Here is a 13,677-nt window from a genome sequence, read left to right on the forward strand (position 1 = left end):
ACCAATTTCTCTTCTTTCCTTCTTCCTCTCTTCGGCAAACGTTCTCTCTTTCTCAAAGTAAAAGCACCACAGAACACCATTCAAGCCTCCTCCTCATCCTATTCCCTCTTTGATTTCCATGGCCAGATAAAAGCCTCCCACGGTCACAGACTCAAGCCAAGACTCCATGCATACCCTCTCATTTCTCTTGAGCTAACCGATAAAACCTCTTCAGCCCTAACACATATAGCACTTCACTTGTGACACAATATTGCCATAATGAGCACCCAAACTCTCTTGTTTTTAATTCCATGAAATTGAGAAAATGAATTGGAGACACCAGCTCTCCCTACCCTAGTTGCTTCCTTCACTCAGGGCCAGCTTCATTAGGTCTCGAGTCTTCTCCTCTAAAAGTCAAAAAATCTAGCTGGATAAAAGGCTAACAGATTGGGTCGGTTGAAACGTGTGGTGTATACATAAAAGTCTCTTATTTGAAGCTTGTACGTAGAAAAAGAGAGCACTCTAATAATGTAAGATTGTCGCCTTCCATGCATACTATTACTAGTCAGCAGAAAAAGGGAGCTGCAAATACCACGTGTGTACGACGTTCCTCTAACTCAGCCACTCATTTTATGACCAGTCCATAGGAAAGGATGGATGTAAGAGAGGGACACTGTACGCCTCTCCATTATTATGCTAGTTTGAAGTTAATTCCCCAAATCCACCTAATTTGTCATTAAATATAAGGGCAAATGTTTTAAAGAAAATTAACAAATAAAGGAAATTTAAAAAATTAAAAGTAAAAAAAACTTACGGGTCCATCCATGTGCACATAGTAGGCTCCATATACCAACCAACCAGTATGCTGCATGCACATTAATAAAGACATGTTTTGCCAGTAATTTAACGTGACTTGAAATGAAATTAGAATCATAATCCTATAATTAAGCTAACCTTAGAGGTTTATATCACAACATATTATGGGGCACGAAGACTGCGGACCAACTTTTGGGGAACGGAGATAGCAAGGCCATTCTCTGCTTTGCTCTATATAAACCATGAAGCAGTCTAACCATTTCGGTATAATGGCTCTTGAACTCATTTACCTCATCAAATCCCGGCTGCTTCCTTTTCTAGCTAGTTACCATGGAGTACATTAACCAGTACCACTCCAAATGTACTTGTTTGGCCTTAATTTTCATATTGGGAGCTTTGTCTTGTCAAGCCATTTCGCGGGAGTCTCCAAGATGCATCAACGTATGGGAAATACGAGCAATGGATGACTCGTTATGGACGAGTATACAGCGACACTAATGAGAAGAAAGAAAGTTTCATGATATTTAAGGAAAATGTGGCATTTATAGAATCTTCCAATGCCGATGCAAACAAACTTTACAATTTAAGTGTCAATCAATTTGCAGATCTTACAAATGAAGAATTCTTAGGGCATGAGTTCCACAAAGACGACTTCTTTCAAATATGAAAATGTTAGGGCTCCACCTACTATAGATTGGAGAAAGAAAGCAGCTGTAACACCCATCAAGGACCAAGGCCAATGTGGTAATTAACTTTTACTTATGAGATCAATTTGAAAATTTTCAATTAATCCATAAAAAAAATATATGTCTATTAACCTAACTATTATTTGGACAAAGATGGAGCCCAAAAGCAAGCCAGTCAAAAACCCAGCGCTATTCCGCCTTGTCTATTGCCTGGATCGAAAATTGGTAGAGCCCACATGCACAAAGGTGGAGCCCAAAAGCAAGTCTCAGAACAGCCCACGTGCTGGTGCAAATCGAGTGGGGCCCGTTTGCAGGAGAGGTCTGCCTCATCCTTTAAATGTTAGCTTTTGAGATCCAACGGCTACATTTAATATGCTTTTGTAATTTATTTTTAATTTAAATGTAAGCTTAATCTAACGGCCTAGATTGTCCAAGACTGATTTTAAAGGAAAACAAAAATTATATCCAACAACCCAAATTAAATCCAATAAAATCAAAGGAAAATTAGGTATTAGACATAGATAACTTTACTTATTAGTATTTAAGACATTTGATATTTTGGTTTGGGTTTTAATACCTAGAAAAGAATTGTTATTTTGGATTAGGCCAAAAAGGAAGGCCAGATTTATTGACCCACCTTACATTAGTCCTTAAAAAGACAATTATACCCTTTTCATTTAAAAACCTAACCCAAATTCGTTAGTTTCTCATATCTCTCTCTCTCTCCCCGCGTCTTCTCCCCTTCTCCTCCCCTCTGTTTCGACCGACACCGACAAAACCCCCCAGCCACTGTCACGTCGGCCACCCAGCCACCGGACCGGTCAAGTTTTGACCGGCGTCACACCCCAAGCCAGCTCCGACCTTCCTCCTACCTCTGCTGCTGCTGTTTCCTGCGCAAGGATGACACGCATAAATCGAGAAATGGTCCAAATATTTTTGGCTCTTTTTCCGCCAAATTTCGAATGGTTTTTTTTGCGCTCTCCATGGTGTTAACCACAATCTCAAGGACCAAAGGCGTAGTTCAATGCAATTGCAGAGGCTTGAGAAGCTATGAGCATTTTGCATTTGAAGTCTTCGATGGTTCGGTGGCTTAGTCTTTGATCTTCCAGGTAGGAGTAACAGTTTCAATTCAATCTACTTTTTTAATTTAAAAGCATATATGTCCAATATTTGATGGTTCATTGACTGATTTTTTTAGTATGGGATCTTGTGTTTCCAATTTAATCCATGTAAAAAAGCTCGCCTACTAGCTGTTCGATAAAATGACTCTGTTACTATGACCCTTATAAAATTGTTTAAGTATGCATTTCAAATGATTCTCTGATAATCCCTTACACTTGTGAGGAGCTGCTCCATGTTTTTTATTTAGTCGAGTCAATGTTCACAACATAGGATGAATAAACCCAACATAGGGCAGATTAGTATACTATTTTTGATGGGTCGTGACGATTACCAATTTGGAGTTGCAGAATGGGATTTTGATTCTGCAGAAGTGGAGATTTGGGAGCTGGCTTGATGGGATTGATTAACGGTGTGTGAAGTTTTGCTTTTGGTTGAACGTATTTTTGGTTGATTTTATTTGGTTTTGTGATTTGTGGACTGAGTGTGTTTCGTTTGAATTTTTACTCGAAGAGCCTGAACCTGGCTCACTGTTGTTAAGCTAACACATTCGGATATTCCCGAGGAAGACAGGTTAGTTTTGATTTGAGCTTTTAATTAATGGGTTATTCTCAATTTATAGTTTCATTGATTGGGATTCTGTGAGTTTTATTGTTTTCTTATATGCATTGCTAATTGCTTTGATTTGGTGCCTTTGGTAATGTAGATATTGGAATGCGACTGTGGTGGAGAATACAGAAAGAGTTTGGCGGGATCTTATTTTCTGCAGGTACCAGGATGAAGGTTTTAGGTTGTTTTGTAGAACAGTGCTGGTTATGTACGGAAAAGAGTGTCATGAATGTAGGTGAAACAAGTGGACAAGAGTTAGTTTCTCAAGGGAAATCTATTCATGGGTTTGGAATTAAGGCGGGCCTTGATTCAGATTCTCATGTGAAGAATGCTCTTACCTCAATGTATGCTAAATGTGCAGATTTGGAGGCGGCAGAGCACTTGTTTGAGGAGATAGTTGAGAAGAGTGTAGTTTCTTGGAATACTATGATTGGTGCTTATGGACAAAATGGCTTCTTTAATGAGGCAATTGCCTTTAAACGAATGCAAGAGGAAAATGTTCCAGCCAATCTGGTGACCATGGTAGCCTTCTGTCAGCAAATGCCTTCTGTTTCTGCATCGCAGTTTCTGTTTCTGCATCGCAGTTTCCATTTTAGTACTTTCATCTCGGTTCCTCCATTTTTCTTATATTAAATTAATTATATATATATATATATATATATATATAATCACTACTAAAAAAAAACCCTTGCGCGACCAAACTTTGCGCGACGAAACAAAATATAAATCATCGTCGCTCAAAGTCTTACGCGACTCAATTTTGCGCAACGAAAAACAAATCGTCGCACAAAGTCACTTTGCGCGACAAAACTTTGCGCGACGGCAAAGAATCGTCGCGAATAGTAACTTTGCGCAACGAATACTAGAATTCGGTGCACAGAGTTTTGCGCGATGAATAGTGATTCGTCTCGCAAAGTATTTACAAAAATAAATAAATAAAAAATTATTTTTAAAAATTTTTGGATGCCTTTGCGCGACGAAATAATAATCTTCGTCTCGCAAAGTCTTTACTAAAATTAAATTAAAAAATTTAAAAAAATTTGGATGACTTTGCGCGACGAAATAATAATCTTCGTCTCGCAAAGTCTAGACAAAAATAAAAAAAATTATTTTGTTAGAAAAATATATTATTGTCGTTCGGATTGGGTTTTTGTTAGAAAATATATATTTTAAATTGACGATCAAATTGGTTCATTGTATTCATATAGGGTCAAGGAATGTAGTTGTAAAAAATCATCAAAATCGGAGTTAAAATAACTGTTTAATCGTGATTTTTGTTTATAACCATCGAAAAGTTTTGCCCCATTACGTGATCTCTGAATGTTTATTTTTTCCGATTTTTGGGGTATACGATCTCGAAGTATAAACAAACAAGTTTGACGGTTGGATCGTTGAAACTGGTTTAATAGAATACATATGCTATTAAAACAATATATTCACTAACAATTAAGAGTTTATTTATACTTTTGTTAAATATAACATAAGATTTTGTGGTATCCACTAGTGTAAATATGTTAAATTGACGATCGAAGTGGTTCATTGCATTCATATAGGGTCAAGGAGTGTAGCTGTAAAAAATCATGAAAATCAGAATTGAAATAACCGTTAAATCGTTATTTTTCGTTTATAACCGTCGAAAAGTTTTATCCTCTTACTTAATCTCTGAATGTTTATTTTTTCCGATTTTTGGCGTATATGATCTCAAAGTGTAAACAAACAAATTTGATGGTTGGATCGTTGAAACTAGTTTCGTAGAATGCGTATGCCATGAAAACAATATATTCACTAACAAATAAGAGTTTATTTATACTTTTATTAAATATAACATAAGATTTTGTGGTATCTACTAGTGTAAATATTTTAAATTGACGATCGAATGCAATCATTGTATTCATATAGGGTCAAGGAGTGTAGCTGTAAAAAATCATGAAAATCAGAGTTGAAATAACTGTTAAATCGTGATTTTTGGTTTATAACCGTTGAAAAGTTTTGTCCTATTACTTAATCTCTGAATGTTTATTTTTTCCGATTTTTTGCGTATATGATCTCGAAGTGTAAACAAACAAATTTGACGGTTGGATCGTTGAAACTAGTTTCGTAGAATGCGTATGCCATGAAAACAATATATTCACTAACAAATAAGAGTTTATTTATACTTTTATTAAATATAACATAAGATTTTGTGGTATCTACTAGTGTAAATATTTTAAATTGACGATCGAATGAAATCATTGTATTCATACAGGGTCAAGGAGTGTAGCTGTAAAAAATCATCAAAATCAGGGTTGAAATAACCGTTAAATCATGATTTTTCGTTTATAACCGTCGAAATGTTTTGTCCCATTAATTGATCTCTTAATGTTTATTTTTTCTGAATTTTGGTGTATATGATCTCGAAGTATAAACAAAGAAGTTTGACGGTTGGATCGTTGAGTAGCTTTAAATTTATTTATTTTGTACGTATAACACTTAAGAAATTGAATAGTATATGTATTTATTACTAGCTTTAAATATTTTTTAAGACTTTGCGCGACCTATTGGTATTTCGTCGCGCAAAGTATACTCTCAAAATTTGGGCGTGTACCAAAAATGGGAATTAAAAAAAAAAAAAGAATTTCGACTTTGCGCGACCAATATATAATTATTCGTCGCGCAAATTATATACTCTAAAAATTTGGCGGGCACCAAAAATGGGATTTTTAAAATAATAAAAAAATTTCGACTTTGCGCGACGAATATATAATTATTCGTCGCGCAAAGTATATATTCTACAAATTTGGTGGGCACCAAAAATGGGATTTTTTTTAAAAATTTCGACTTTGCGCGACCAATATATAAATATTCGTCGCGCAAAGTATACTCTAAAAATTTGGCGGGCACCAAAAATGGGACGCTGGAATATTTTGGTCGCGCAAAAGTTTGGGCGACCAGAAATTCGTCGCGCAACACTGAAAAAATTTGGCGGGCACCGAAAATGGGAATTTTTTTTTAAATTTTTTTTAAACACTTTGCGCGACCAATATATTGTTTCGTCGCGCAAAGTGATACGTTCTTTAAAAGCAAAATAACTCCTCCACCATTTTCTCAATGTCTTCTAAATCCTACCATTTCTCTCTTTCCCACTCCCCAAATCCTACCATTTCTCTCACACTCACTCCTTTCACTTAATCTCTCATCTCTCTCTCTCATCTCTCTTTTCATCATCTCTCACTCTCACTCACTCTCTCATCTCTCTCTCACTATCTTATCTAATTCTCTCACACTCACTTCTCTGTAAATTTAAATTTTTTTTCATTGATATGTGTTTTTGGAGTTAGTTTTGAGTTTATGCCAATTATTTGTCATTATTTTATGTTATTGTTTTGTTATTTGACAATATTTGTTTTTTTTTTTTTTTTTGTAGGGAATTGTTGAGGCTTTGATGGCTAAAGTTGAGGATTTGATATAAGAGGCTTGTAGATTTTATTATTGTACTTTGTTAATTTAAGTGTACATTTTGAATATTATGTATATTGGATAATTTGACCACTATTTTTCTTATGTAATTTTATTTTGAATATGTCAATTTAAATTAAAGTAATTAAGAAAAATAAAATCATACAATTAAATTAAATTTAAAAAAATTAATATAATGAAATTGATATAAGAGAAATAAAAAATAATAATTTCAAAAACCTTGCGCGACAAAATATTTCGTCGCGCAAACTATTAAATTAGTTTATTTTAGTTTAAAATTAAAAAAAACAAAAATTAAAAAAAATGAATATTTCGTCGCGCAAACCTTTGCGCGACGTTCACATTCGTCGCTCAAAGTACACTTGCGCAACATTAACTTTCGTTGCGCAAAGTACACTTGCGCGACATTAACTTTCGTCGCGCAAAGTAATTAATATTCGTCGCGCAAAGTTGTTATTGTCCGTCGCGCAAAGTTTTCAGGATTCGTCGCGCGAAGTAATTAATATTCGTCGCGCAAAGGTGTTATTTTCGTCGCACAAAGTCGTCATGATTCGTCGCGCAAGTTGTTATCCTTCGTCGCGCAAAGTGGCTTTGTGCGACGAATAATTTTGGCCGTCGCGCAAACCCTTTCTCCACGAGTTTTGCGCGACCAAATTTTCGTCGCGCAAAGTTTGCGCGACGAAATTTTCCTTTGCGCGACAAAAAATCATTCGTCGCGCAAAGTGGTTTTTGTAGTAGTGAATTGATATCTGCATTGTATTTTTGTTGCAGTTTTTGTGTGAATATGTGGTGAAATGATTTTTTTTTAATTTTTAAAACCGTTGATCGTTTATATAAATATTGTTTAATTGAATAAATATTACAAAATCAAGTTTGGTATAGTGGTTTGTGAGTGAGCTCTCTTCCTTTGAGGGTCAAGGTTCGAGTCCTTTTAATGACACAAAATCTTTTTTTTTTTAAAAAAGTGAATAAGGGGCAACGGAGTTGGTCCCATGCAGACGGTGGCAGGCCGGCGATGGGTGGTTGCTGGCTGGCGGCGCTGGAGTCCAGCGGTGGTAGGTGGCCGACGGCGACAGGTGGCCGGAGGTGGCCGATGGCGACAGATGGCCGGCGGTGGCCGGCGGCGGCTGGTCGGAGGCGGCCGGCGGCAGGTGGTTGGCCGGCGATGGTGGTTGGCTGGATGTGGACATGTGGCATAGTATGCTTGCCTTAGAAAGAGTGGCATTGTGTGTAATTTTGATATTTTTTAATGATATTTTTGTAAATTAGGTACCACATTTTGGTCTTTGGCCTTATGCTAATTAGATGAAATTGTATTTCTATCTTCCAAATTAGTAAACTATATTGTGGTTTAAAACTAAAGTTCCCTAAAATCAAATAGTCAAAATAATATTATTTATTAATCTACATGAGATTCAACTTTAAAACTCATTCCAAATTCTATAAATACCTACCCATTTATTAAATAATCCCCCTAAATCAAATTTTAAGTGAAATTATAATTTTTTTAGGTTAAAATATTTAGAAAATAAATTACGAAGCTATAAACAAAAATCAACTTAAGAAAAATTAACCACAACAAAAAAATAGAGATAAACTGTTTTTAAACAATTTAATAAAGCTACGGACTCAAATTTTGAGTCTGCAAGGTTGGAGGAAAAAATTGTTTAAGTCCGGGCAATACATGAATAGTTGTATTTTGGAGGGTGGAAATTTGGGTTTAGCCCATTTATAGTTGGAGATGGTCTTACAACTGGTAAATTAATCTCTTTGTCTAAGCAAAAGCTAGTTGATTGTGACACCAAGGGTGAAGACCAAGGTTGTGAGGGTGGCTTGATGGATGATGCCTTTAAGTTCATCAATCAAAATCATGAACTTAGTACCGAGACTAATTACCCCTACACCGGTGTTGATGGTACATGCAACACCAACAAAGAAGCCAAGCCATCCATGCGGCCAAGATAACCGGCTTTGAAGATGTGCCTGCAAACAGTGAAGAGGCCTTCTAAAGGCAGTTGCTAATCAACCTATTTCTGTCGCAATTGATGCCGGAGGTTCCGATTTTCAATTTTATTCAAGTGGTGTCTTTACGGGGGCTTGTGGAACGAGCCTTGATCATGGTGTTACGGCTGTTGGTTATGGGGTCATTACTGACGGGACCAAATATTGGTTGGTGAAGAACTCATGGGGGACAGAATGAGGTGAGGAAGGATACATAAGAATGCAAAGAGATGTTGAGGCAAAAGAAGGTCTTCGTGGTATTGCTATGGAAGCCTCTTATGCGTGGAAGAAACAGATATATACACGCGCAAGTAAAAATCAAGCAAGTCTGAAACAAGAATGCTAATATTAGTGCACCTAATTCATTGTTGACAAAGAGCAGATATCATTAGTGAGCTAAATTTGGAATGCAAGTCTCTGACGAAGTAGCCTTTCTCTTGGCTATGATTTATAGTTTTGGTTCTCAATTTTTCTATCATCTCTGGCATGTTCTGCCACAATGTTGCCGGGACTTTAACTGATACGGGAAATGCTTAAGAGCTCAATTTTTTCTCCCAACTTTCTCTTTTTAACCTAACTATATGGCACTTAATTTGTACACTACATCATTGCATTCAAAACCAAACCAAGCACAATTCCCAAATTTTGCAAAACCATGGCCAAACCATAGAGAGATCCGACCTCTGGCAGAGAGAGTTGAGAATTGTCTTGGGTCAATCAGTTCTTCCTCTTTTGTTTAGCTTGTCCGTACACCGGAGCACTTTAATAATGCAATATTGTAGGCAAGAGGCAGCTGGGAAATATCACGTGTGTACGACCTTCCTCCTTTAACAGCCACTCACTGTATATTTATGTCTGGCACATAAAAAAGGGTGGATCTAAGAGGTACTCTCGTTGTTTGAAAGAACCAGACGCTGTTAGTATTGCTGCACGATGACAATGGTCCAGTTTGAAACGCTAATGCATACAAGTGGTTTAGCTAGGATAAATAGAAAAGACAACCAGTTTGAAACGCTCACATATCACAATGAGGTAATAACATACATGACGTAGTCAACGGGGTCTAATATAGTGGAAAATGACCATGACTTGCATAACAGTGATCTTAAGTTCGAAACTCCATAATATACCTTGGCAATTAATGCAGTGAGAGAGCATAAAAATCTCTTAAGAAGGGTCAACCTTAAATAAGTCTAAGATGATTACACTAAACTTAACTTTTACTATACTTAAGAATTCATTACACTTAACTTTTAATATTACAAATTTGATATCTTATGATTTAATTGTTATCATTCCAAAATCATAATACTAAGTATAACCCAAGTTTTATTATGGTAAAAAGATTGAAAAATTCAACCAAGAAAAAGAGTATATAAAAATTGATTTTAGCGGATAGAATGACAAAATCAAATAAAATCAAGGCATGCACAGGTCAATATAGTATATATGAAGACATGAAAACAAGTAAGTTGTTAATCATTATGTTTCCATTGATCCTAGAGATTCTGATTCTCAATTATATTCAAGCGGTGTCTTTAAGGGGAAGTTGTGGAACAAGCCTCAATCATAGTGTTACCGATGTTGGTTCTGGGGTCATTATGGGATCAAGTATTGGTTAGTAGGGGCAAAGAAATAAGAATGCAAAGTTTGAATTATACCTTCAAAATCGAAGCCTACAGCCTACTATATGTATATTGCTAGTAAATTCTGCATATAAAACAATCTTAAACAATCTTGATGTATGACATTTACAAACGGGTTTTAAGTGATGCGGAAAATGCTTAAGAAGAGCTCAACTTTTTCTCCTAACTTTTTTAAAAAAAAAACCTAATTATATGGCACTTAATTTGTACACTACAGCCAAAAAAAAAAAAAACATACATACTATAGCCAGCACAAAAGCAAAAGAACAATTCCCAAATTTTGCAAAAGCATTGCCAAACTACAAGACAGATAATTTTAAAAAGGTATGGAACTACAGTTTAATAAATTCTGCATATAAAACAAAGTATTAGCATTTTGTATGAAGAAAATATGTGTTTTGATTTGACCCATAAAATTTAGGGTCCATAATCACATGAGGACAAATGGTTTTCCAGTAAATTATCGTGACATCAAATTGAATTAATAGTCATATGAGCCAACCTGACGGATTCACATCAGAACATTTGCTTGGGCACGAAGATTGCAAACCAACTTTTGGGGCACGATGATAGCAAGGCCATCGATCTATTCTCTATATTAACTGTGAAGAAGTGTACCATTTCAGTGCATACCAACTCTTCAATTCATTTACTTATATCGAATCTAGCTGCTTCCAGTGTTAACTACCATGGAGTTTATTAACCTGTACTACTGCAAATGTATCTGTTTGGCCTTGATCTTCATGTTGGGGGCTTGGTCTTCTCAAGCCACTTCTGGCAATCTCCAAGATGCATCCATGTATGGAAAATACGAACAATGGATGGCTCGCTACGGACGTGTATATACCAACATTCAAGAGAAAGAGATGCGTTTCAAGATATTCAAGGAAAATGTGGCATTCATACAATCATCCAATAGCGATGCAAACAAACCTTATAAATTGAGCGTCAATCAATTTGCAGACCTTACAAATGAAGAATTCAAAGCCTCTAGAAATGGATTCTTGGGGCATGAATGCTCCACAAAGACAACTACTTTCAAATATGAAAATGTTACAGCCCCACCTACTGTAGATTGGAGAACAAAAGGAGCTGTGACGCCTATCAAAGACCAAGGCCAATGTGGTAATTTTCATCTAGATATCTCAAACACTACTTTCCTTTTGAAAATTAATTCAATCATATTGTTATTAATCTAATTGGTTTTTAATTGCAATAAAAAAAAAAATTGTAGGATGTTGTTGGGCTTTTTCAGCAGTGGCAGCCATGGAAGGAATTACTAAGCTTACAACTGGTAACCTAATCTCTTTATCTGAGCAAGAGTTGGTTGATTGTGACACCAAAGGTGTAGACCAAGGTTGTGAGGGTGGCTTGATGGACGATGCATTTCAATTCATCAATCAAAATCATGGGCTTAGTACCGAGACAAATTACCCCTACACAGGTGTTGATGGTACTTGCAACACCAAGAAGGAGGCTAGCCATGCTGCCAAGATAACTGGCCACGAAGATGTGCCTGCAAACAGTGAAGCTGCCCTTCTTAAGGCTGTTGCTAATCAACCTATTTCAGTTGCCATTGACGCTGGAGGTTCTGATTTTCAATTCTATTCAAGTGGTGTCTTTACAGGAGCTTGTGGAACAAGTCTTGATCACGGTGTTACCGCTGTTGGTTACGGAGTCAGTGCGGATGGGACCAAGTATTGGTTGGTGAAGAACTCATGGGGAGCAGAATGGGGTGAAAAAGGATACATAAGAATGCAAAGAGGTATTGAGGTAAAGGAAGGTCTTTGTGGCATTGCTATGGAAGCCTCTTACCCCACTGCATAGTTTGAATTATACCCTCAAAATCAATGCCTACTGTATAAACCTTGTAGGTGTACTGTATATCATGATATGTAAATGATGAACTTGTACCCTTATACGTACATGAAATTATGCCTGTAACAAAACTATCAAGTTTTATAATTACCAAAATGAAGAACTTATTCAACTTGTTTGAGTTGAATTATCCAATAATGTCTAAAATTTACCACTTGCTTTGTGTAAACTTCAAAAATAGGCCAAATCAAAGACTTAGTTAGATATAAGGCCTCTCTACTATAAGTTCGTGTTGCATTTATTTATTTATTTATATAGTAATGAATTTAAACTCAAAAAAGATAAAGTTGTATGTAATGTAATACTAACTAGACTATGTGCTTCTTCAATATTTTTATAATAAAAATGCTTTTGTTAAAAACGCTTATTTGTAGAAATACTCCTAAAGAAGGAGTACCAAACGAAATGAGCCCTAAAAGATAATTGATTACCTCATGTTACACTTTATTTCTTTTTTGGTCAATCACTTTATTTCTTATATTTTCATTTAGCAATTAATTACAATCAATTATTAACCATAGAAACAATTGAAAACAATATCTAATCGAAACTAAAGGGAACAAATGTTTGTCCTTTTTCAAACGACCAAATGGGTACCTTGGGACACTTATTCAAAATAAATAACTCAAAGCATGATGTTATTAATTGCAAGTGGACAATATCGCTCAAATTAATATAGTAGTAAGTAGAGTATCGTTCCAACAGGGATCAAGTAATCTATTAAATACTAGAGTGATTTATTTCTAATTATATTTGAATTAAACGAAAAGAGAATTATGATGATTAAAATCTAATTAAACAAGCAAAATAAATTGAGATTAAGGAAATAATGTAAAAGATGAAAACAAAGATGATAAAGCACTAGGGCACCGATTTCACCTAACTAATCCCACCCAAATCCTTCTAGCTTGCTAATTCTAATTACCTAACATGTTGATAATCGTTTTCCCTTACCTCACTAATACTCTCTTCCGAGTTATATTAGTTGTATTCCTTACAGTCAACCCACTCTATTCCTAGTTATGGATTTAGATAGCTAAGAACCCATTAAGATTTGTGGAAAACAATGAAGATTACACAAACCATAACCTAATCTTCCGAGTCGGCTATGTAATTTATGGTACTTGTTACTAGAAGCTTTTTATTAGGAATCTCCTTCTGGTTTCAACCTAATTCTTCCAATCATGCAATTAGTGGCCAATTAATTGAAAGCATTAAGAACGGTTGTTTCACCCGTTTTTGCTGTGTTCCTGTGACGGTAAGGTAAAAATCCTCATTGGCCTGGAAACCATTTGTGGTCAATTGGTCAACTTTCTTTTGCGCGAGCGTGCCACTGTTAGCAGTGTAAAACCCTAACAGACTTGAGAAAATAGTTGATTTGCGCCCTAAGTTACTGACTTTAATCAAGTGATTGTGAAGTTGGGTGAGGAATGTCTTCCCAAGTAAAGTTCTTTTCTATGCCTCAGACTGGTGAGGACTTTAACAAT

General features: G+C 35.8%; 1 protein-coding gene and 1 pseudogene across 1 annotated transcript; both read left to right on the forward strand.

Moving 5' to 3' along the window:
- Positions 1–1,101: 1,101 nt before the first annotated feature.
- LOC110758401 (senescence-specific cysteine protease SAG39 pseudogene) lies at positions 1,102–9,012 on the forward strand (annotated as a pseudogene).
- Positions 9,013–10,960: 1,948 nt separating this feature from the next.
- LOC110758381 (senescence-specific cysteine protease SAG39-like) lies at positions 10,961–12,311 on the forward strand. Its single transcript, XM_021960242.2, has 2 exons — positions 10,961–11,437; positions 11,547–12,311. The coding sequence occupies exons 1-2, from the start codon at positions 11,002–11,004 to the stop codon at positions 12,137–12,139; spliced, it is 1,029 nt and encodes a 342-aa protein (XP_021815934.1). The 5' UTR covers positions 10,961–11,001; the 3' UTR covers positions 12,140–12,311.
- Positions 12,312–13,677: the final 1,366 nt, after the last annotated feature.

The sequence above is a fragment of the Prunus avium genome, chromosome 1 (assembly GCF_965620075.1).
Source record: "Prunus avium chromosome 1, drPruAviu1.hap1.1, whole genome shotgun sequence".
NCBI lineage: Eukaryota > Viridiplantae > Streptophyta > Magnoliopsida > Rosales > Rosaceae > Prunus > Prunus avium.